This window comes from Lolium perenne, chromosome 1 (assembly GCF_019359855.2).
Source record: "Lolium perenne isolate Kyuss_39 chromosome 1, Kyuss_2.0, whole genome shotgun sequence".
NCBI classification, from domain to species: Eukaryota; Viridiplantae; Streptophyta; class Magnoliopsida; order Poales; family Poaceae; genus Lolium; species Lolium perenne.
In genome coordinates, this window is record NC_067244.2 from 1,492,044 (window position 1) to 1,514,822 (window position 22,779).

Sequence of the window (22,779 nt, forward strand, 5' to 3'; positions counted from 1 at the left end):
GGGAGAGGTGCTATCGGTGGAGGAGGATCGACCATCTGGCGAGAACCGAACTGTCTCATGATCCTCTGCTGGGCCATTACCTCCACGGACACATCGAAGATGATCTTCGATTGTGTCATCCAGTACGCACAATCTCTATAGCAGAGGACTGAGATCCCGCCAGGGTATCTTGCATGCACTGCTGCCATCTCTCCCCAACGAAAGTGGAACGTGTGGGTCTCGGGCCTCCACCGATCCACTAGGCTGGTCAGCAGTGAGTGGTCGTACTGAAGGCGCTTGATTGGCGTGCCCCCTCGCTCACCGATGACCTCTGACATAGTGGCCTCAACCAACCGAGCGAAAGGTAGAAGTCCAGCCCACTTCAACCTACAAATTCATATAAGAATCCAATGAGTATGTGTGAGTACTTCAAATTAAATATATCAAATATAATCCCACATACCTCTGAACCCAACCGGGGTGTATCTGCCAATTCTGATTAGCTCCGCGTGTCACCAGTGTGGGAAGGCTATTAGGACTTGCCTCTAGCTTCGCCGCACGGTGCACCTTCTCAAGGTCCCTACTGAGCAACGATCTTCCTGCCATTTCTGTAAACAACAAAACATATTTGCAAAATTCAGATGACATAATACGAATATATATTTAAGTAACATACAGGACATAGTTCACTACATAAATTACAGTAACATAGTTTCACATTTGAGATTGCAAAGTAGTTCCATACTTATTACAAATTCGTTGTTCACTACATAAATTACAGTAACATAGTTTCACATTTGAGATTGCAAAGTAGTTCCATACTTATTACAAATTCGTTGTTCACTACATAAAATTGCAAATAAGTTTCGAAGTAGCGCCTCGCCGCCTAGTTTCTTCCCCTCCCGCGACGTCCCCTTGTGCCTCGCTGCCCCCTTCCTGCTGGGCCAGTGCCGAAGGTTGTACAATTACTGTCCCAATGGCCAAATTGATTGCATAGGAAACATTGTCTCATTGGCCCTCCAGCTTCAGATTCATCCATATCATTCCGGATGCGCTGCGATGGCCGTCTACCGATGGCTGTCCTCAGTAGCGTTGGGTTTGGGATATATCGCCTTTCACCAGGGTTTACAGTGTTGAAATTTCCCATTGACCGAAATCCTTCCAGCTCACCGGTCCATGTGTTGAGCACGGCCTCCTTAAGATAATACGGAGAGACGAACGAGATTTCCGACATCCCCAGGACACCACAAACAGCTAACACATGTGAGCAAGGAAGATGAAGCAACTTTGGTTTGTTGCATGTGCACTCGCAAGTTGGCCTTTCATCATTGCCAATTTTCACATCATGCGTTCGCTGCGGATTCCCACACCCGAACCTATCTGTAGGTAAGCGTACTTCGAACCTTCTTTCCACATTACCAATTTGAACAACAGGGAGATGCTTAGCTTTCTCCTTCTTCTTATGCATGTACTCCATAATCTTCGAACAATATGGAGTGGCTGGTTTGTTCAGCATGTGCATCCGAGCCTTCTCACGTCTCTCTCTGTAATATTTAACTGTGCCCATGAAAATACCCTCTACTATAGCTGTAAGTGGCAAAGCTCTATTGCCTCTCAGCACAAAGTTATACGACTCTGCGAGGTTGGTTGTCATGACACCGTATCTAGCTCCATGTGTATCGTGCAACAAAGACCACCTCTCTGTAGGCTCATGCTCTATCCACTGCTCAAAGTTTTTAATCTGCCTTCCCTGCCTTCTCCTTGTTCCGGGCGGGTCAAATCCGGGCAAGTCGCACAGACCTTGGGGTGCCTCATAAACTGGTGCTTGTACCGCTGTTGTTCCTGCTGCAACGGCCTGCATATGTGCTGCTATGTTTGCATCTCGAGCTGCTTTCCTCTCCACAACTTGTTTCTTCGTCAACTCCTGCAGTTTGGTATGCAAAAAATTATACTTCCACTGCTGGTTCTGGATGCACAGCCTCTTGAAGACATTCATAAGGTCCTTTTTCCTGAATTGTGTGTAAAAATTGGCCCCCAGGTGGCGCATGCACCAACGGCTCTCAATGTCAATCCATGGAGTTTCTTGCCCAGGCTCTTTCAGTGTCTTAATAGCTTTCAGTATACCTGCATGCCTGTCATGAAGGATGCAAACATTCGGCTTGTCCTTTACAATTGAAATCTTCAACTGCCTGAAAAACCATAACCAGCTTTCGGTGTTCTCACTCTCCACGAAAGCAAAAGCGAGTGGCACGATTTGATTGTTTCCGTCCATTCCAATGGCGGTCAAGATTTGACCCTTGTACTGACCGGTCAGAAACGTGCCGTCGACACATAACACGGGTCGACAGTGTCTGAATGATTCGATTCATACACCGAACGAGAAATAGACTCTATGCAGAACCCTGTAAGATGGGGACTCCGGCAAAAACATGTCCTGGATGTTCACATATGTTCCTGGTTTCCTCGCCTGCAGCGTCTGCAGCATACGAACAACAGCGTCGTATGCGTCTCGAAATGAACCAAACCTCATCTCCATCGCCCTCTGCTTAGCCCTCCAAGCCTTGCCATACGAAATGGTGTAAAAATGATGCTTCTTAACATTCTTCTGTATGGCGTTTACTCTCATGGCTTGCCCTTCCACTATTTCAGTGTGGCAGCCAGGCCGGGCTATGAGATTAGACGACAGGTTGCAATGATCATTGCGGATACTTACAAGCTCACAACTGTGCGGCACAAAGTCGCTCACACGCCATATTGTGTCATACTTAGGAACATACCCATGCACCCTTCCGGGACAATTGATGTCCACACATTCCATCGTCAGGTATTTTCCAGATGACACGGTTGTTCTCAGCTCCCTCTGGCTCGCCATTGCCCACTTAATTATTGCATCCTGCATATGTCGCTTCGACGGAAACATGGCCCCTACGGCGAGATTGTTCTGGTGATACTCCCAGTTAGAATCAAGGCCATCATTGATTGTCATTGCAGACGAAAAGTTGTGATTCCATCTACCAGGAATAGGCACCTCCTCCCCATCATCAGACTCATCGGAATCATCATCATCAGATTGACCTTCTGTATCTTCCTCTTCCATCTGATTCTGCCTGTATCCATTTTCTTCGTCACCATCAACCTCACCGTCTTCTCCTGTGTAACCATCACCCTGGCCACTATAAACATCTTCCGCATGGTTGCTCTGTTCAGGCTCGTAACCACCGCCACCGCCGGGTGCTTGACTGCTCTGGCCTGATTCGTAACCACCTCCTCCATCAGAATCGCCTTCAGGAGGCGCTACCTCCTTCGCCACCGGAAGAACTAATGCCACAGGGTTAGTTCCTCTCCTTTCAGATCCTTTTAACCAGCTCACCCACTTAGAGGTATCATCTACAGGCCTCAAATACCACAAAATGTTTGATACCGACTTAGTCCATAATGCATGCACACCCACTGTGTGCACTTCAGGATTAAGCCCGAAACATTCTGTCAACCAATCCTTCACCTGCTCAATTGTCCATGTTCTAGGAGCAGTCATATTCATCTCTACATATTTGAACTCACTCAGATCAACTCCCATTTCATTTGATCGGACACTACCCATACCATAGTAAAATACTATCTTCACTACATCTGTCATCTTTGCTCGCCTAAAAAACCAGCCCACATAAATATACCAATACTATAACCAGCCTACATTAACCTACACAGTTAACACTAATATGCAAAGATTATGGTTTACCCTTGTAGCGTGAGCAGCCTCTCCAACAGCAGCAGCACGAACAGCACGCAGCAGCTCACCACCACCACCAATCCACAGCAGCAGCTCAGCTCCTTACACCACCATCAACCTCCACCACTTTATCACCATTGCTGCTAAACAGCACCACCAAACGCCTCCAAACCCTAACCCATCTGTAGATCGGGCTTCCCTCAACTAATACCCGTAAAATGGTTAAGTTTTATTGGCTAAATCAGTGGAGATCTGCGAAAAACGGAGTTTTTTGAGCTTTTCTCGTGTGCAGCTGACGAACAGCTAGAGGAAGAAGAAAAGAGGAAGGAAGAAGAAAGAGAACAGTGGCGGGGAGCGTCTGCGGGCCGGGGCTGAGATGCCATGCAGGGTCGGGGCCCAGCCGGCCGATCGGTTAGCTGCCGGCCGATCGGTCAGCTGCCAACCGACAGGGCCCTGTCACTGACGCCCGCCTGCGCCGCACCTGCAGTCGGCCGGTAGTAGGCCGATCGGCCCGCAGCTGACCGATCGGTCGGCTGCTGACCGACCGGGTCACAGTTTTCGAATTTTATTAAAACGCGCGCTATTACTGCACTTAAATAAAAAATTCGTATTATTTTAAAAAAAATCGCGGTGAAGATGCTCCCTTTATTAAAAAACAAATTTTAAAATGTTAGAAAATTTGGGAACAAAATTTGGCTCATATATCTCCACATTATATATGCTCACTTGCAGTTTTATAATAAACCAATATTTTTTGTGCCATGTGCAAATGACAAACAAATGCCTCTTGAAATGCCTTACTTGAGCACGGAATTTTGTGTTTTTTGCACAAGCCACGTAACAATTCGGTTTTTCATGAAACGATTTTGTGAACACGCATGATGTAGAGATGTATGCTCAGCATTTTCTATTGAAATATTTTGACATTATTTAGTATTTTAAAATGCATTATGAATATAGGGAGCATATGCACCTAGGAGCAAAAACACCCTGTCCGGGGAAAAAATACTTGTTTGAATGAAATGAAATTCGTTCAAGTTTGACAAATTTTGGTGACATTCCTATAAAATTTCAGCAATACATCTCAAATTCACAAAGATTTTACCACAAAAAAATACGCCATTTACCGGTCTCCTGCAGAAAATATTATTCTAGCGGTGGAATATATACTAACCATCCTAACGAAATATCTGGTAATTTTGATGGCATTGAATCTCTTCAACTCTAATTTCTAGTAGGCAATGTGTAGGCTTGTTGGTTAGGTAGTGGTGTTTGTCTTGCATTGTGCTGTAATGTGTATTTTTATTAGAGTATTTTGTTTCAGAAAAAAAGTTACTTATAGAAAAGATATCAATGTTGTTATTGAGCTGCAATGACTCAGGGAGTTTGCACTAAACGTTCACAATTATGCACAGGAGGTAGGTTTACCAAGAAATTAGGAAGTTTCACAATTTTAGAGCCTCTTCGGTTCAAAAAGGATTTTTAGAGGAATTCCGAGGGATTGGAATTAATAGGAAACTTTTCTATGTTGGTTGTTTCATTTGCAGGATTGGTTGCTAATTGCTATATGATTTTTTCCCATCATTCCTTTGCACTGCAGTTCATTGAAAATTTACATACGCTTAAACCTATTGGTTCGAACTTAATCAAAATTAAGCAAAGATCCAAATGGGCATGACATTGCAGTTGTGTGCCGAGTTGTGGTTACTATCTGAGCTCACCCCCATGCACTGTTTGCTGTCTGCCTTTCCCCCCATGTAATTTTTCTTTCCTGATTTCACACGTTTTTATGAAGAAATAGAAAATTCAGGTATATGCATTTGTGCCTCTCTAGGTGACCACTCGGAAAAAATGTTTTTTTTTTCTCTTTCAATGTTTTCAAAAACCTATGGCGCAATGTTTGATCGTGCGTGTACATGGAAGTATGGTTGTGGGTGCGGCACGTGCTTCCTCTTTATATAACCACAGAAGGGGGATTTATTGCACTTGAGAAACAACATCAATATATGATTAGTTAAGCTACTCTTTTCTGCTGCGAAATTTTCGACAGAAACAGTGAGAAATGGGAAGCTGATAACAAATCCAGATGGTGGAGCTCGCCCCGCACGCGCTCGCGCTCTCTGCCCCCGGTGCGACCCAATCCTACCACCAGCCCCTCGCCGTCGACCGCTCGGTCCGCGGCGACCACCTACCTAGCAGCTGTCCGCGCCGCAGCTGCCCGCTCCCCCGCCAGCTGGCCAGGCCTTGGATCCCTTGGACGGAGCGGGGCTCCCGCCCACATCCAGTTCTGCGCCGCCTCGGGCCTGGAGCTTCCCCATCTCCCTACGCCGCCGTCCGCTGGTAGCCCGCCGGAGAGTAACTGCCCTGCAACGCCGCGTGGGTCGGTGGCTATCCAGGGCAGAACTTATGGCGGCCAGCTGCGCATGCGCTTCATGGTCGTACGGACCGTGCCGCTGCCGTCTTCGCCGCCTGCGCGCGGATCCGGGGTATTTGATGCCCCTGCTCGACGCATTGATGAGGAGAGCCTGGAGTGGCAACTGGTGGCCTCGAGGCGACGGAGGCGTCCGCCGCCCGTACCATCTTCGGCCGCCAGCCGGCCACGCTCCAACGCTCCCTCTGCCACCGGAGTGATGAGGACGCCACGCTTCCCCCTCCATAAGAAGCGCCTGCGGGGGGAGTGCTTCAAGTGTGTAAGCCCCGGCCACCATATCTCTGATTGCCGTGATCCGGTGAGGTGCCGCTCCTGCCGCCGCAGCGGCCACATCGCCAGGGAGTGTCGTGCGGGTCCGAACCAGTGCCGCGCCGCCAAGGACCGCCTGCAGCCCCCTCCTCCGCCCAAGGCTCCCTCGCGCCCTCCACCAACGCTGATGGCGTCCCACCCAGGTGAGGCGCACCGGCGCCCGGCTAGGTCGATGGGGGTCATCGTCTGCACGCCGAAGACGGAGAGCGCGGCGCAGCTCCTCCACTCCAAGGTCCTCGTCCTCACCGCGTCCGTGCGCCGCAACGACCTCTCCAACGACCTCGTCGCTAGGGCCATCGCACGTGACTGCAACGTGCCGTCCGAGCGCTTCCAGGTGTCCAGGCTCCGGCCTGGGTGCTTCATCGTCCGCTTTGACATGACCTGGCACAGGGACCAGGCCATGGATGCCGGAGTCATCTCCTGCCGGGGTATCGCCCTCACCATGGCCCCGTGGCAGCAGGCCTCCATCCGCGCGGCGCACCGCGTCTGGCGCTACTACCGCCGCGTTGCGGTGGAGGGTGTGGCCCTCAAATTCTGGAACAACGAGGTCGGAGGCGCTTGACCGTGCTCGGCTCCTCCGTCAAGGTCGACGTCCTCGAGTACCGGTCGGAGGCGCTTGACGATGCGCAGGTCTGCTACGTGTGGTGTTAGGCCTGCAGCCCTGACGATATCACGTGCGCCTGCGACGCCTCCTTCCTCATGCGTATGGGCGCGGCGCCGCCAATGCGCTGCTCCCTCCCCGACGGCACACCCCGGGAGGAGGGCTTCGAAGACACGAGGGAACCGCTGCTCATCCACCTAGACAAGACCAAAGACTTCGCGCCGGCGGAGCGGCACACTCCCAGCAGCCGCGCTTCCGGCATCCCTTCCCCGGAGGTGGCGCTGATCGACGTGCACGTCCCCACGGAGAGCTTCGACTTGAAGCTCGAGGTGGAGGACGCCAACCCCAGGGCACGCCGCGACGCCCCGGATATGCAAGCTCGCCTCGGCCCCCACCGCCGCGAGGATCGCGACGATGAAGATGATGACTTGCCTGGCCGCGGCGGATGCCGCCCTCGCCATCCCTGGCGCGATGCCTTGCTAGGCCGCTCCGGCCGCGGCGGACTACAGCACAATGGTGGCGGCAACGGCAACGGCAACAACAACAACCGTCGCCAGCAGCAGCGGCAGGGCGGCGGCGGCCGTCGCAGGGCCCTGGACGGCGCTGTCCAGGACGGTGTCGACACCCAGGCTGCCGTGGAGGGGCAGTCGGAGGTGGCGCTTGTGGTGCTGTCGGTGGAGGACCCAGCCCTCAGTGCCATCCTCGAAACGGCGCGCGATGGCGCGGACCTAGGCGCGTCTGGGCCGGAGCTGCCTCTCGATGGAGGTTCTCTGGCGGAGCCGGACCTCCTGCCTTGTCGCTTTGACCCTGCTTTGTTCTGGCAGGATCTCGCATGGACCGACCCGGTGGCAATCGAGATCGAGGTGGCTCAAGGTTGGGCGCCCTCGACCTGGCCGGCCACGGTGGAGCAGCTCCCAGGTTGGCATGCCACGGGCGGCCACGAGTTGCCCACCTGCGACTTCGGCCAGCTTGACGACGACATCCTCTTCGGGCCAGGCGTGCAGCTACCAGCCATGCCGCCGGGCTCAGCTTCTGACGATCAGGCAGCCCCGGCGCTGCAGCCACCCCCGGTGGCCATGCCGCGGGAGCTTGGCGGTGACCGCGACGAGCGCGGTGACCGTGGTGACCAAGACGTCCTCGACAAGCTGGCATCCAAGTTCGGCGCGCTGGAGGTGGACAGTGCCATGACCTTCCTCGCCAAGGTTCTGATCATGCTGCCTCCGTCCCTGATGGGGGCCATTTCACAGGCCGTCGCGCCGCCGCCTACGGCTGGCCATCGCAGGCGCCCCAAGGGCGAGCTGCTGCCTTCGCGCCGCTCATCGCGCCTCAACAAGACCAAGAAGATGGGCGCGCCCTTGCCGTGCATCCTCGAGGAGCTGACGCCGCTGGAGCAGGGCGTTGGCTTTGGTGCGGGCAACGCGGCGTCGGCCTGCCCCCGACCCTGGATGCCGATGAGATCGCGCACATCCACCACGACACAAGCGTGCTCCTGGGCACGCGCGTTGCCCTTCCTGACGCTGAGCTCCTGTCCATTCTGGACATGGAGGCTTAGGTCTAGCGCGCGTCTTAGTCGTAGCTAATTTCTCCGATGTTAGAAGACATTCCTAGTGTGTCACAGAGGGTTTCCCCAGTGCTGGAGCCCTGCTGTTGCTGTCGTGTGTTGCGAGCCTGTCGGCCCTCGCCTGTGTTGTGCCTCCAAATACCCATCGAGAGTAGCTCCGGATGATTGTGCCGTTATGCGATGTTGTAACTAGTCTCATCACTGTGAAACAAGTAACTGTTCGTCGACTCCTTGGCTCCCTGCCTGATGCTTGCTTCGTCCTCAATGGATTTAGGCCTTAAGCTCCTTGACTGGAACCCGCGGGGGCTCAACAACCCTGCGAGGAGGGCAGCAATTCGAGGTGTCATCGAGCGGGCGGCTTGTTACATCATCTGTCTCCAAGAGACAAAGTTAGCCGGTGTGTTTGACGCAGTTCGGGTGGAAGCGGTTGGCGCTCGCTGTCGCTCGGCTTTCGACTCCTTGGCTGAGGGTACAAGGGGTGGTCTGATGATCGCTTGGGATCCTGACAAATACGATGCTCAGCTTATCAGTTCGGCTTGCCACTCCATCACCGCCACCTTTGCGAGCCGGGTTGGTGGGACGGCTTGTACCCTCACCAACGTCTACGGGCCTTCCGATACCGATGCGGCCAAAGAAGCCTTCCTCCATGACCTAGCGGCACTGCGCCACTCCGTAGCTGGCCCATGGCTTATCATGGGGGACTTCAACGTCATCCTCGCCGCCGCGGACAAGAACAATCAGCGCCTAAACCGACGACTTATGTCGAAGTTTAGGGCCTTGCTGAACATCGCAGAGTTGAAGGACATCAAGCTGCTGAGCCGCCGCTTCACTTGGAGCAACGAGCAGGACCCGCCAACCCTTGTCCGTCTAGATCGTGCCATATGCAGCGTGGACTGGGACACCTCGTTCCCCAACGCCCAGCTCACGGCCATCTCATCTTCGGTCTCAGATCACTGCCCCTTGGTGCTGTCTTGTGCGGGTAGGATAAAACGCTACAGTGGCTTCCGTTTTGAGGCGTTCTGGCCTTACATTGAGGGATATGCCCAGACGGTGGCGGGGGCTTGGGTTCAGCCCTGCAACCATTTCAACGCCCTCATTCGCCTCCACCGCAAGTTGTCTCGGACGGCTTCTACCCTACGCACTTGGAACAAGAAACACATTGGTGATACCAAGCAACAACTGCTTCGGGCGGAGGAAACGGTTCGCCTGCTGGATGCGGCGCAGGATGCGAGGGCCCTCACGGTGGAGGAGGCTACCCTCAGGCACCAGCTTAAGTCCCGTATCCTGGGCCTCTCGGTGATCGAACACATCCGTGTTCGCCAGCGATCCAGGGTTTGCTGGCTTCGCGCCGGCGACGCTAACACCCGTTTCTTCCACGTCAAAGCAAACAGAAGACACCAAAAAAACTTCATCCACTCGACGCGGCGGTGGAACGGATGCGGTTTCCCAGGAGGAAAAGCGGCAGGTGGTCGATGGACACTTCCATGCTATCCTTGGCACGGCCACGACAACCTCCATCACCTTCGACTGGCCTTCGTTGGGCCTGCCCAACCATGACCTGTCTGCGCTAGATGACGACTTCACGCTTGATGAGATCCATGAAGCTGTCAAGGCCATGCATGCGGACAAGGCACCCGGGCCCGACGGCTTCATCTCCAACTTCTTCAAATCCTCCTAGGACTTGGTTGGCCCAGACATCCTCTTGGCTTTTCAGCAGATTGCGGATGGCAACTTCGCGGGGCTGCACCAGCTGAACGTCTCTCACATGGTGCTCCTCCCGAAGGGTGATGACGCCTCCTCCATGAAGGACTTCCGCCCCATCAGTCTCATGCAGAGCTTTGCCAAACTGTTCATGAAAGTCCTCACCGCCAGGCTGGCCTCTAGGATCGACGACCTCATGGGCATTGAACAAAGCGCCTTCATCAAAGGTCGCTGTATCCAGGACAACTTCATCTACGTTCGAGCCCTTCTACGCCGCCTTCATCGCTCCAAGACCCCTTCGTTGCTATTAAAGCTTGACATCTTCAAAGCCTTCAACTCAGTCTGTTGGACTTACCTGCTCGATATGCTGAGGGTACGTGGCTTCGGGCCGCGGTGGAGGAATTGGATTACCGCTTTCCTGACTACTGCTTCATCGCGGGTGCTCTTCAACGGGGAGGAGGGGGCGAGCATCAGCCACCGGAGGGGCCTTCGGCAGGGAGACCCCCTATCACCACTCCTATTCATCCTGGCCATGGAACCCCTACCGCACCTTTTCGCCATGGCCACCGAGGCTGGTCTACTATCACCAGTGGCGGGATCCATCCGCTGCTCCCTCTACGCTGATGATGTGGCCCTGTTCATCAAACCGACCACCGCAGAGATCTCCACGGCGAAGGCCATCCTGCAGGTTCATGGCGAGGTTTCCGGGTTGGTGGTGAACCTCACTAAGAGCCAAGCCATTACGATCCGCTGCGACGACATCAACATTGGCACCCTCCTGCAGCCGGTTGGTCTGCAGGTCTCCACCCTGCCGTGCACCTATCTGGGCATGCCCCTCTCGCTTCGTCGGCTAAGAAAAATCGACATCCAACCCCTCATCGACAATATTGCGGCGCGGCTAGGCCACTGGAAGGGTAGGCTTATGTCCACGGCAGGCCGGCTAACCCTGCTTAGGGCCGTCCTCTCGGCACTGTCGGTGTTCATCATGACGGCGCACCCCCTGTCCGCGTTGGCGATTGCGCAAATCGACAAACTTCGGCGTGCGTGGCTTTGGGCCGCTAGAGACACCCGCACCCCGGGTCGGTGCAGGGTCGCCTGGAAGCTCGTCTGCCGGCCAAGAGAGCTGGGCGGCCTTGGGGTGTTGGATCTGCAGCGCTTCAACAACGCCCTACGACTACGGTGGATTTGGCAAGCGAAGACTGGGGCGATCAAACCTTGCAAGGGGCTGCTGGAACAGGCATCCAATGCTGACCAGGCCCTGTTCGCCTCCATGACCGAAGTCACCATTGGTATTGGCATGGCGACAAGCTTCTAGTCCGATAGCTGGGCCGGGGAATCACTAAGGAAGCAGTGGCCCTTGCTTTTCGGGGTTTCTAGGCGCAAGAACAGGACGGTGGCGGATGCATTAAATGACGACCACTTGCTCACGGACCTGCGTGGGAGGATCTCCCTTGACCTGTTGCTGGACTTCGTCGCACTTCGTCAGGTGGTGCGAGGGTGCAGTATTGACCCACATATTGAAGACAACTTCCGGTGGAAGTCCGCATCAGGAGTTTACTCCGCCTCCTCCGCATATGCCATGCAATTCGACGGGACCCTGCAGTCCTCACTACGTCATATATGGCCGGCATGGGCACCTCCAAAGTGCAAGTTCTTCATGTGGCTATTGTTGCAGCGCCGGGTCTTCACAGCTGATAGGCTCCTACGTTTTAGGATGCCTAATCAGTACTTTTGCCCTCTTTGCCGGCGGAACCTAGAGACCCCGACGCACCTCTTCGCAGAGTGTCCTTGGTCTAGGGAAGTTTGGGAGCGCACCGCCGCTTCGCTCTCCTGCCCGGCTATTCGGGCCCCTGATGGCGATGACTTAGCCCTCTCCTGGGTGGTGTCCAAGCTGGCAGGAACCGACCGTCGAGTTGCCTCGCTGACCATTCTAGTGGCGTGGGAACTATGGCGCGAAAGGACCAGACGTGTTTTCTGTAATAAGGAGTTGAGTGTGTCTGGCCTAGTCCATCTCATTTCGGACGAGGCTAATAGTTGGGTGATTGCCGGTGCGAGGCACCTTGTAAGGCGAGAGTAGGCCCTCGACTTGTGGTGGGTCACCACCGTCTTGCTTTCTGTACAGTATTTTCTCCTGCTATAAATGAAACCAGCAGCTCTCCTGCAGAGATTCAAAAAAAAATTCGACAGAAGAAAGCTAGCAAATTAACTACTCCGGCAAAGAGTTGTGGTGCTTGCGTCGAGGTGAATATTTAGAAGGTTGTAGTGTATGATTAAGTAATGCAAGAGTACTAGCCCGTGCATTATTGCAGATTCGTTAAAGTTGACTATGTTTGTTTAACCTTAGTAGATTTATAAACTGACGACGTGGACACACACGTACTACTCCATCAGTCCATCACTATCTCTTTTACCGAGGGAACACCTTACTCAATGCAGTACTTTTTTTTTTGGGTAAAGCTCATGTAACCCTTCAAAATTCTAAGCCAGGTAAGGTTCTCCTATGCTGGCAGGGGTCCACTTGTGTGCCGAATAGAATGAAGCTACGTATCTGAAGGTATATATGATGCCCAGCGCACGTGAGCCGTCCGATCTCCTCATCTATGTATCTCAGCCGTTCGTTCTTGTCTCTCCTCCCACTAGATACTGACATGTAATGGTCCTGTGCTACCTGCCTGAGGCTGCTGGTGGGCCCCACCATCGTTCGGGCCCGCCTGTCGGCGACGGCGGCTGGGATCTCCGTCGGTATGCATTGGCGCCAGGCAGTGGATCTCAACCCGCAGGGTATTTTCGGTATTTCACCGCGGACATATAAAAAGAAGAGAAGAGCATCCAGGATGGAAACCCTAGCCGCCGGCTCGTCGTCGCGCGTCCTCTCCCCCCAATCCCCACTCCTCCCCATCTCCACCTCTCCTTGCGCGTGCGCGGCCGCCGGCACACGCGCCTCTGCCTCCGCCACGTCCCTCTCTGGACCGCCGGCGCGGGCGACGGGTGGCACGGCCGACCTCCGGCATGGGCCGCCGGCGCGGGCAAGGGGCGGCGCGGCCAGTCTCCGCAGGGACGAGGCGCGCTGAGCTCCGTCTCCTCCACCCAACATCCTTCTCCTCGCCAAGCTCCGTCCCGCGAGGCTCCCCGAGCACCGAGCTCGTCATGGCGGCGAACGATCAGCCGGCGGCGGTGCCCCGTGAGGTGGCTAGGCCGCCACCATCCTCCACCCCATCAACTTCCCCATCCTCCACACTTGTAACTTTCTGATGTCAAACTTTGGCCGTGGATCAAGGGCTGCGTCAGCGAGGACACACCTCTCCATAGCCATGGATGGGAGGAATTGCAAGATGACGCTCGCGCCGTGGCCATATCCGGGAAGACGGCAGGTCGCCGATGCGAAGCCTGCGGTCCGTCTCTCCCTCGTGCACTCAGGTACTCCCTATCTCCGCCTCCTTCATCATCCCCACCTCTTCTTCTCCCCTCTGCACTCCTGCATCTTTGCCCGTGCAGGAAGGACGCGTCAACCCGTTTTTTTTAATTGAAAATTCCAGGGGCTGTTTTGGGCTATGAGATGTGATTACTAAGCCTTTGCATTTTTATTTTATTGCAGTGTTATGAGAAGGGCAGACCAGTGAGGATTCAGATCGATGGGGTGAGTTTCAGGGGCTGTTTTGGGCTATGAGATGTGATTACTAAGCCTTTGCATTTTTATTTTATTGCAGTGTTATGAGAAGGGCAGACCAGTGAGGATTCAGATCGATGGGGTGAGTTTTAACATACATCTCAATTTTTAAGTGAAAGCTTTGATATGTGTAAGACTTTACACTTCTCCATGATGAACCTTGGATTGGTGTTCCTCAAGATCAACTTCTTTTTACTATCAATAAAATTTGGTATGGTGGATATAAACAACGATTCACTTGGCTAGCTAATAGAGCTCTCCCATTTTCTACATCTTACTAATGTAGGTGCTCCTCCTAAACTTCGGAGATGAATTGCAGCCCGCGGCCTCTTCTACTGCACACCCAAGGGTGACAACCTCCACTGACTAGCATCTTAGATGCCCCTCGGCCACATCGCCGCGTGAGGTGAGCAAGCACCTTGTCCCCATCTTATTACTCTTAGACAAAACTTCTAAAGCATGGATTAGAGCCTAGAGGGTTCACAAATCTGTTGTAGAAAAATATTATAGTATTGCACCATTCACATGCAAAGAACTGGAGAGGTATCAGTATAAGTTACAGTACCACCTTTTTTACATGGAATTTTTGTTTCGAATTTTGTAAGGATTTAAGAGGAAAAAATTCAGCAGGACCAATTTACATATTTCAGATGATGGTCTACCTTACCATTCCGATAGAAATTAAACTCATTTCGAATTGCTAAGCTAATAAATTCTATTTTTGGGACCGACTGCTAGCTGACTGATTTACTGAAGAAAAATTTACTAGAAGTGGCACATTTTTCCTCACTGTTAAGCTTCAACCGAATAAATCTAGAAGGGGAGCTGGCCATGGAATTCGGAAGGACAAAGACTCAAGAACAGATACATAAGGCACTCCAATACGATTTGTTGTAGCTCCATACAAGAAAGCTTTAAAAAAGATCCTGTTACAATTCATCTAGATTCTGTTACTTGAATGGATGGTCGGATGCAGATTTAAATGTGTTATTTGTGTTCTGTTTGCCTCTGTGATGAAGTATTATTATGGTACCAGTATATACCTTGTGTCCAGTCCTGACACTTCAGAGGTTTTGCTTGATCCTGTTGTAATATCAAGTCTTCTGCTCTGCTTTTGATATGCTATATTTTATCAGCTATAAATTAATCATCCCACTTCCAGTAACGAGCATTGTTGTTTACTTTCTGTTGGTCAGATATTTTCAACGAAGAACCGCCAAAGCCTGAGGCATGTTACATTGGTACCCAATAACAATTTGATTACGTCATACCAGATATGAGTGACTAATCCAGTCATCCAGATGACTTCAATGCAAATAGGGTAAGGCATTGTTCTTGCAGGCCATTTATTCTATCTTATTTCTTGTGGCTTTGATATACAAGATATACAATCGTATGTATCATGTAAATGGGGAATTTTTCCTCTTTCATCTGTATTACAGAAGACACTTTCAGTTTTATTTTTTTGCTATTTGCTTATGTAGTAGCTGGTTCATGTGCCCATGTTGTCCGGTAGATCGCTAGGACAGCATATATGACTATTTATTTTCTAAAGTTTAGTAACCTATGTACCGAAGTCTGATTCTCAGCGGCTATTTGAGAAAAAAGGTAGACCGGCATGTTAATCCTGAAACACAGATTTTGGAAGGGATCGCTGTTCTAAAGTAGGCAAGTTTATTGAGGCATCTGCAATAGCCTAAAATCTTGGGATTTTTTCCCATGCATGTCTTCAGTTCCAGGCCATGAAAGAATAGTTCAATAATTATGCATACAATGTTTGTGTTCAGCTATCTACTTATCTTACATATAGTTCAGCAGGGTGTGCCTACATACCCTGTCAAATATTCTTCAGCCGCACACAAGTTACATGGTACAAGAATTTGCAGTAATTTTCTTAATGAAGTTATTGAGATGAAGCTTCATATAAAAAAAAGTGACCCAACTCATTGCCCTTTGCAAAATATGTTACTTTCCCTCTGCATGCTTGGTCAATTTGGTAGAAACAGTTATGTTCATCAAGGGGATTATTGGTCTGCCTACTTCATGCTATATCTGCAACTTTTTTTGGTTTTCAAAAGGAAAATTACATATGCTTTTCATGTGAATAGTTAACCGGTAAGATCTAAGATGGACCTGCTCTGATTATGTAGTTCAGGGACTAAAGCTCTACTAACTACAAGCTCTGTTTATGTAGTTCAGGGACTAAAGCTTTGCTAACTACAAGTTGTAGATTTTGTTGCAGCTGAAGCTATGTATCAGTGCATAAAGTGTGCTCAGTTATGTTTTTTTTCCTGCAGTTGTAATTAGTTCTTACAAAAGGTATTTGAGCAGGGTACATGCTGACATTTCTATCTCAATATGTCTGTCTCTATCTCAATATGTTTGTATGCTTTTCGATCGAGGAGAACGAAGCTAGAATGGGTACGCACACTGAACTGATATTATTGTATCATTGTTGGCATGTATAATTAGTGTCTGCCAGTTTACCAGTCTAGAAAATGATTTGTGTTTGCTACAGTAAGGTCTTCCAACTTAAGCAAAAAAGGATGTACAATAACATCGACTATTGCTTCAGTACTAGAATTATCTTTCACTGTGAAAATTTATCATGTTACCTTTTAGATTTTAAATGCCCTTCTTATCATGTTTTTAGGAACATAAATAACTTGATTGCCATTGCTGGTTTGGTAAATAGACAACAGGAAGATTGTTCCGTTTTTCAGCATTCTACCGGGAACATTTTTACCGTGTGAGGTCACATCGAAGTTACAGATTCCATTCTTCATTATTTCTTCTCTTTTTATTCTGGATGCTCCATATTTCTACAATGTGCTCTCACATTTTGATTTATTTTTTGTTTGAACTAAATTTTCTCTTCAACGAGAAGAACTATTCTATTAGACTGAAAAATAATCAGATCGCCTCTTTGTTGTACCATCTAAGCTTTACTAACAAGTCTTATTTGAACGGTTCACACACTAATTGAGATGCCATGATTTTAACTGGTTGTTTTGATGCATCTGTTTCATTCCAGTAGTCTTTGTGAAGGGAGTTAGCATACAAGGACATGGGAGACAAATAAAGGCAGCTCGTGTGAAGGCAACTTGTCCGAGTTGTGGCCATGGTGGTGGTGTGCCTCTCTTCCCAGGCTGATTTCAAGAGCACACAAAATCTCTTTTGTATTAGATGCTTCTATTTGACTTACCTAGTGAGAAAACTATGAGCCTTGCGCTGTATATGCAGCGCTATGTTTCTTTTTAGATTGATATTTTTATTGGAAGGGTTAATGATTGATGCACGTCTGTTGTTTGTAGCCAGCTTAAGAGTCAATGAGCCATCACTTTCCCATCAGACTGTCGGACTGCGTGGTGGTTGGCTTTTAGACGTATGCCGTGTTAGGACTGCGTGGTGGTTGGCTTTTAGACGTATGCCGTGTTAGTCGAAGAGGATGGCCTTAGTCCTGGTGTTGTCCATGGCGCTCCTTCTTCCTTAGTGAGCGCGACCTCATTTCCACGGGTGAACCCAGTCGTAATGCCTCTCTTAGCTTATTCACCTCGCTGAAGTTACCACGTACTCTACTTTGCTCCCCTTTAGTTTCATTTAATCTTTCATGTGTATTTTGGTGCATGGTAGACACAAAGCATGAGAAACAAATATCATGTCCTCTATTCCATTCATAATCAACCAATAATTTTTCGTTCTGCTACATATGGTGCAATGATCAGCTGATACAGTATATTGGAATGTCAGCTTTGGAAATGGAATATATAGCATGATCATACATTGAAAACAAGGCTGGAGCACCGCTGCAACTCATGCTCAGCTAATTTAAGCTTGAGTACCCCAAGCTGCAATTCTTCAAATATCTTTGGCATGCTTTGCTGATGAAGTGCCTTTTGCTAGCCCAAATCTGTTTTAAATATTATATGAAAACTCTTTGATTACATGTAGGGAAAATGTGTTAGCACATCAGTGGAATTACACAAAAATAAATTGTAATTCTCAGAGATTTTTTAATTGCTTTTTTAGAGGTCTAGAACTCTAAATAGCAACCTAAAACGGCACCCATGAAGATTTGAAAAGAAGTGGTGGAGTTCCACATGTAGGTTATTAATTAAATTAACTGATTAAACATGTTTAATATAATTCCAATATATGTAGGCCGCAGTCTTACATATTAAGCATCATGACTGAAGGTTCATTTAGTATAGTGTTCTAATTATGACTTGGTTTCTTACCATGTTAAATGTAACAAATAAGAGTGGATAATGCTCATCTGAAGCAAACCTTTGTATAAAAATATGTTCATACTGTCAACACCCGGAATTTTTAAGTCCAGATGCCTATTATGCCATTCCTCACAATCCCAGGAATATCGTTTTTGCGAGATATAATAGATTGATATCACAACACATCATTCATTACATACTAATATCGTCTTAAAAATAAAGGGTCACATGATCCAGTCTCATTACAACATAGGGGATCTAGAGATCCAAATACAAATCAAATAGCGGAAGCGAAGTAGTAACGGTCTTGGTCCATTTATTCCACAGGCAACTGTTGACGTCAGGAGTGATCCTAGTTGTCGTAGACGTCCTGCTGTCCTTCTTCCGGGTTCTGGTACTCCTCTTCATAGTCTGGCCATTTGAATAGCCAGGGACACAGCCATGAGTACTTTAAAGTACTCGCAAACTAATACTAAAGTAAATACTATCAACTATAGTAAGGGGTTCTAAGCTCTAGTTTCATTTGCATAAAGCCAGTTTTATTTCATAAACACTTTAATAATCAAAACTCTTCATTTACTTAACTAACTCAAGGGGGAATATTAGTGTCATTCCCACAACTCAGTTGTGATTCAAAGTCAAAGTCACCTTTCAATTCAAATCACAAGTCACCCTTCATATTTTTGGAAAAGTTCTGATGACGGAACAGTATGGCCTTTCCAACTGTCCATAACCGCGGACGCGGCTATTCGAATAGGTTTGACTCTGCAGAGGTTGTACACTTGTGCCACAACAATTGCAATAGTTCGTCAGGGGTAACTGGCCCTGATTTATCGTACGCAGTACGCGAACTACCAATCCTAACCTTTCATTTACATATCCTAGTATAGGCACCTCTCCCCATGAACTTGGCCTCCCGGTGAAAACAAACCGTCAACCCGGGAACTGCACAGGGCTTGGGTCGTACATTCACCTCATTTCACGTCATTTCATATTCAATGGAGGCAGCCTCGGCATAACCCCTATGACGCTTGTTCAGAGGAAACCCATACTAAAATACATAAGTTTCCAGTTAAGCCCTACCCAGATTCAGGTATTGTGGGGGTACTTGTAAAATTGGAATGGTATCGCATCCGAACCCAACCATCAGATTTTTGGTAAGTTTCACCAAAATCATTCACCAGTCACATTCACCTTCAAAAGTTTTCCATAGAATGAATCTTCATTCCAAGGTTTTCAAAGTCATTTCAAATCACAAGTTCCCAACTAGAGTAGTCACTTTTACTCTTTAGCACTAGCAACTAGATATGAGGGGTGCTAAGTATCTTGGAGCTTGCTAGGCTAAGGGTGATGCTCTTGTACTACGCTATAACTAGACCAAGTGAATCATAACTCAAAAGTAACTTTGATAAATCAAATACAAGAAAACTTGTAAAGTAAAAACTTGGGATGGGACCATAAAGTAAAAAGTAAAGGTGCCTTGTTCTTGTAGAGCTTTGCACTAATCTAACTTGCGATTGGTAAAAAGCTGGCAAACAAAATAGCTTGCATTAGTCTAGCTTGCATTGGTAATAGCTTACCTTGGTTGGTGATGTGATCAAAGTTCTCTTGCTCTTCCTCTTGGTAGAAAACCTCTTCCTCTTGATAGTCTCCGGTACTAGCGTCTATAAACGAATACGAGGATACAATCACCAAATCATACTTAACTAGTCTTAATTAGCCTTAATGGCTCACACAATTGATCTAGCATCATTACTTAACATTTTTCCAAGAATTATTCTAGGGTTTCCTTATTTAGCAATAGGAAAAATAATTTCCTCTCATCAAAAAATGGAGTTAGGGTTTCTCTTTGGTTTGGAGAAAAATAATTTCCTCTCATTGAATCTTCTTAAGATTTAATCTTCTCAAACAACCAGGGATGATCAAATGTTGACCAAAGTCAACAATTCACACTCATCATTTGAGAAACAAGATTTAAATGAGCTTCATTAACTCATGTGAATTAAATAACCATTGTACTTTAAATACTATTTTGAATTACAATCTACAAGTGAGCAAGTATGAGCCTATGCAATTAAAGGTCAACACATTGCTTCATATCACTTGAGAAAAGGATTTAAATGAGGTGCTATACCTCATAGATTTAAATTCCTAAAATTTGAAATAGTTTAAATGGGCTAGACATTGACTACATAGCCAATCTTTGCTTCTAGCCCATGATCATGAACAGAACCCATATCATATTTTTACATACTAAATTAGAGTTGGTTAAATGTGAATTATTGCAATTGGATTCACTTCAAAATTCAAATTGGTTGATTTTTAAGATTTATTTGAATACTGAAAAGTCTCTGTTTTGTTCTTTTTGTTATTCAAAATATACACAAGATATGGGGTTGAATCCAATGGGGTTGGATCAAGCATTTCGTGGGCTTTCTAACAGTATAAGGTTTGTCCAAAATGGTTCAGTAGATTTGAAACTATTTGAAATCTAGCAAAGCATCTGTGAGCAAAATAACTGAACGTTTTAAATTTACATTCGAATTCTGGGCCGAGGCGGGAAAACGAATGGGCCGTAACGATTTGAATAGGGAAACCACAGCCCAATAACGATTCACTGCCGTGGGCTAGCTGACAGGTGGGGTCCATGTGTAAGTGGGTCTTTAAACCGAAGCAGTACCTGGCGATGTCGTCCGTTAGATCAGATCGCGGATCGACGGCTGTGGTTCGTCTTCTTCGTCGGGGGAGAGGACGTGCTGCGCCGGCGAGGTAGGGGGTCGGCGGCGTGATAGAGGTTCCCGCGGGGCTCCGGTGGGTGCAAGGCGGCGTTGTCGACGACGAGGAAACGTCTGGTAGCGGTGGTGAGGCCTGGGGCGGCGTAAATCGGCGACGGTGAGGAGCTACTGTGGCGGCGGACTTCGGCCAAATTCCGACGAGCTAGTGTTTAATTGAGGAGGGGAAGTGGTCGAGGATGATCAGAAGGAAGAGGTGAAGCGAATGGTGTGAAGAATTCGTCCAGGGAGTGCTTGCTTTTATAGGGGGTCGAGGTGCTGCGGGTGCCCGTGGGAGGTCGTCCATGGCGCCGGCGTCTGGAGCGGCGAAGGGGCAAGCTAGGGCACGCGTTGTGTAGGCGACAGCTAGGCGGAGCTAGAGCGCTTGAAGGGACGACAGGGGAAGGACGGGAGCGTGCTGGTCATCGTCGAGAGCTTGCAGTACATGCGCGGCAGATTTTTGATGATGGTGAGGGCGACGGTGCACGCGCGAGCCAGCGAGCATGTCTACGGCGTAGAGGAGAGGTTGGCGACGCGCGATGCAGAGGTAGGCATGCAGGGGGAGGACGAGGCTGCCAGGGCAAGGACGTGTACTGGCGCGTCCAGTGACATGCCAGGGCGCGCTCACCGCGTGCCTGGCACGTTTCTGGCGCGTCTGGGCGCGCGATGTTCGGCCAATGTGGTGCGAGCCTTTAGCTGGGAAGGGTACTGGCGTGAGTAGGAGAGTGTAGGCGGCTCATTTGACATGGTGCTGCTGGCCAGAGAGGAAGGATGAGGTAGGGTGGCATGGTGGTGTCCTTGGGCTTGGCATGGGTGCAAAGGTGATCATGTCTCCACTTTACTCAGTGCAAAAGGACTTGGTTTGATGCAGAGGAGGTACCAGGATGTGATGATCACGAAATTAAAGTGGTGGAGGCTAAAAACCAGGGTGTAAAAGGGTGTGTGCAATTTCTGAAATGATGCCTGCCAAGTGTTTGTATAAATGGCCGCATGAAAATTCTTTTCAAAATTTGAAATTCTTTTTGGTGCACTTCATTCATATAATTAAAGGGTTGGAAATGGTGGTGGTTGTATTCAATTTGGAGGGGTTTTGCAAAGTTTCAAATTTGAGGTTGATCTTCACTTTGCTTCACATACACTATTTGTCACATTCATACTGGTCAACCTAGTCAACTCTAGCCATGGTGGTCAACATGAAAGTTGTTCACCATCACTTGGTCTTGGATGACTTGGCAATGGTTTACCAAGTTTGGTTGCAGAAACAAAAGATAGATGCGTGCAAAGTGGGGAAGAAATTATAAAAGTGACATATGACCATTATCATATGTGTGATAGTTTTGAGTTTTGCTTTGATTTTATTTTGGTTTCTTTGGGTCAATTGTGTTTGTTTTTGATGTATAAGGGTTTTACAAACCATAGATCAAGCAATGGTGGCCTTTGGTGAAGTTTTGCAAAATTGGCCTTATGTGTATGTGAGTGAATTTTGGGATTTTCTCACTAATTGATTTCTCTCCATTTGATTTGACTTTTCTTGACTCTAATGTGATTCTTATTAGTTTAGAAACATTTTCCAACCATTGAAACCAATTCAAATGGTCTTGCTCAAAGATTTGCAAAAATGGCCATAAACACATAAGAGGTGGAAATCCAAATTTCTTGATTTCTTATTTTATTTTCCTTGGCTTTATTTGGGCAAGGTATAGGGTCCATGTGATGTGAGATTATGTTTAAAGATGGTTTCACACCATTTGGGTAAGGTCTAGATGCTTAGAACAAGATTTGGGAAAAATGGCTAAGTGC

At 48.7% G+C, this 22,779-nt stretch overlaps 1 protein-coding gene and 1 long non-coding RNA gene across 2 annotated transcripts; one reads left to right on the forward strand and one right to left on the reverse strand.

Annotated features, from left to right (window-relative positions):
• Positions 1-865: 865 nt before the first annotated feature.
• Positions 866-2,251, reverse strand: LOC139835748 (uncharacterized). Its single transcript, XM_071825614.1, has one exon. The coding sequence runs from the start codon at positions 2,249-2,251 to the stop codon at positions 866-868; it is 1,386 nt and encodes a 461-aa protein (XP_071681715.1).
• An 11,920-nt stretch (positions 2,252-14,171) lies between these two features.
• Positions 14,172-17,352, forward strand: LOC127340813 (uncharacterized). The gene is made up of 3 exons (XR_011751232.1): positions 14,172-14,974; positions 15,016-15,300; positions 17,014-17,352. It is a non-coding gene; the product is annotated as an uncharacterized lncRNA (long non-coding RNA).
• Positions 17,353-22,779: the final 5,427 nt, after the last annotated feature.

Excerpts from the sequence above, each read along its gene's own strand:
- LOC139835748 (XM_071825614.1), bottom strand. The coding sequence starts at position 2,251 with ATGGACGGAAACAATCAAATCGTGCCACTCGCTTTTGCTTTCGTGGAG.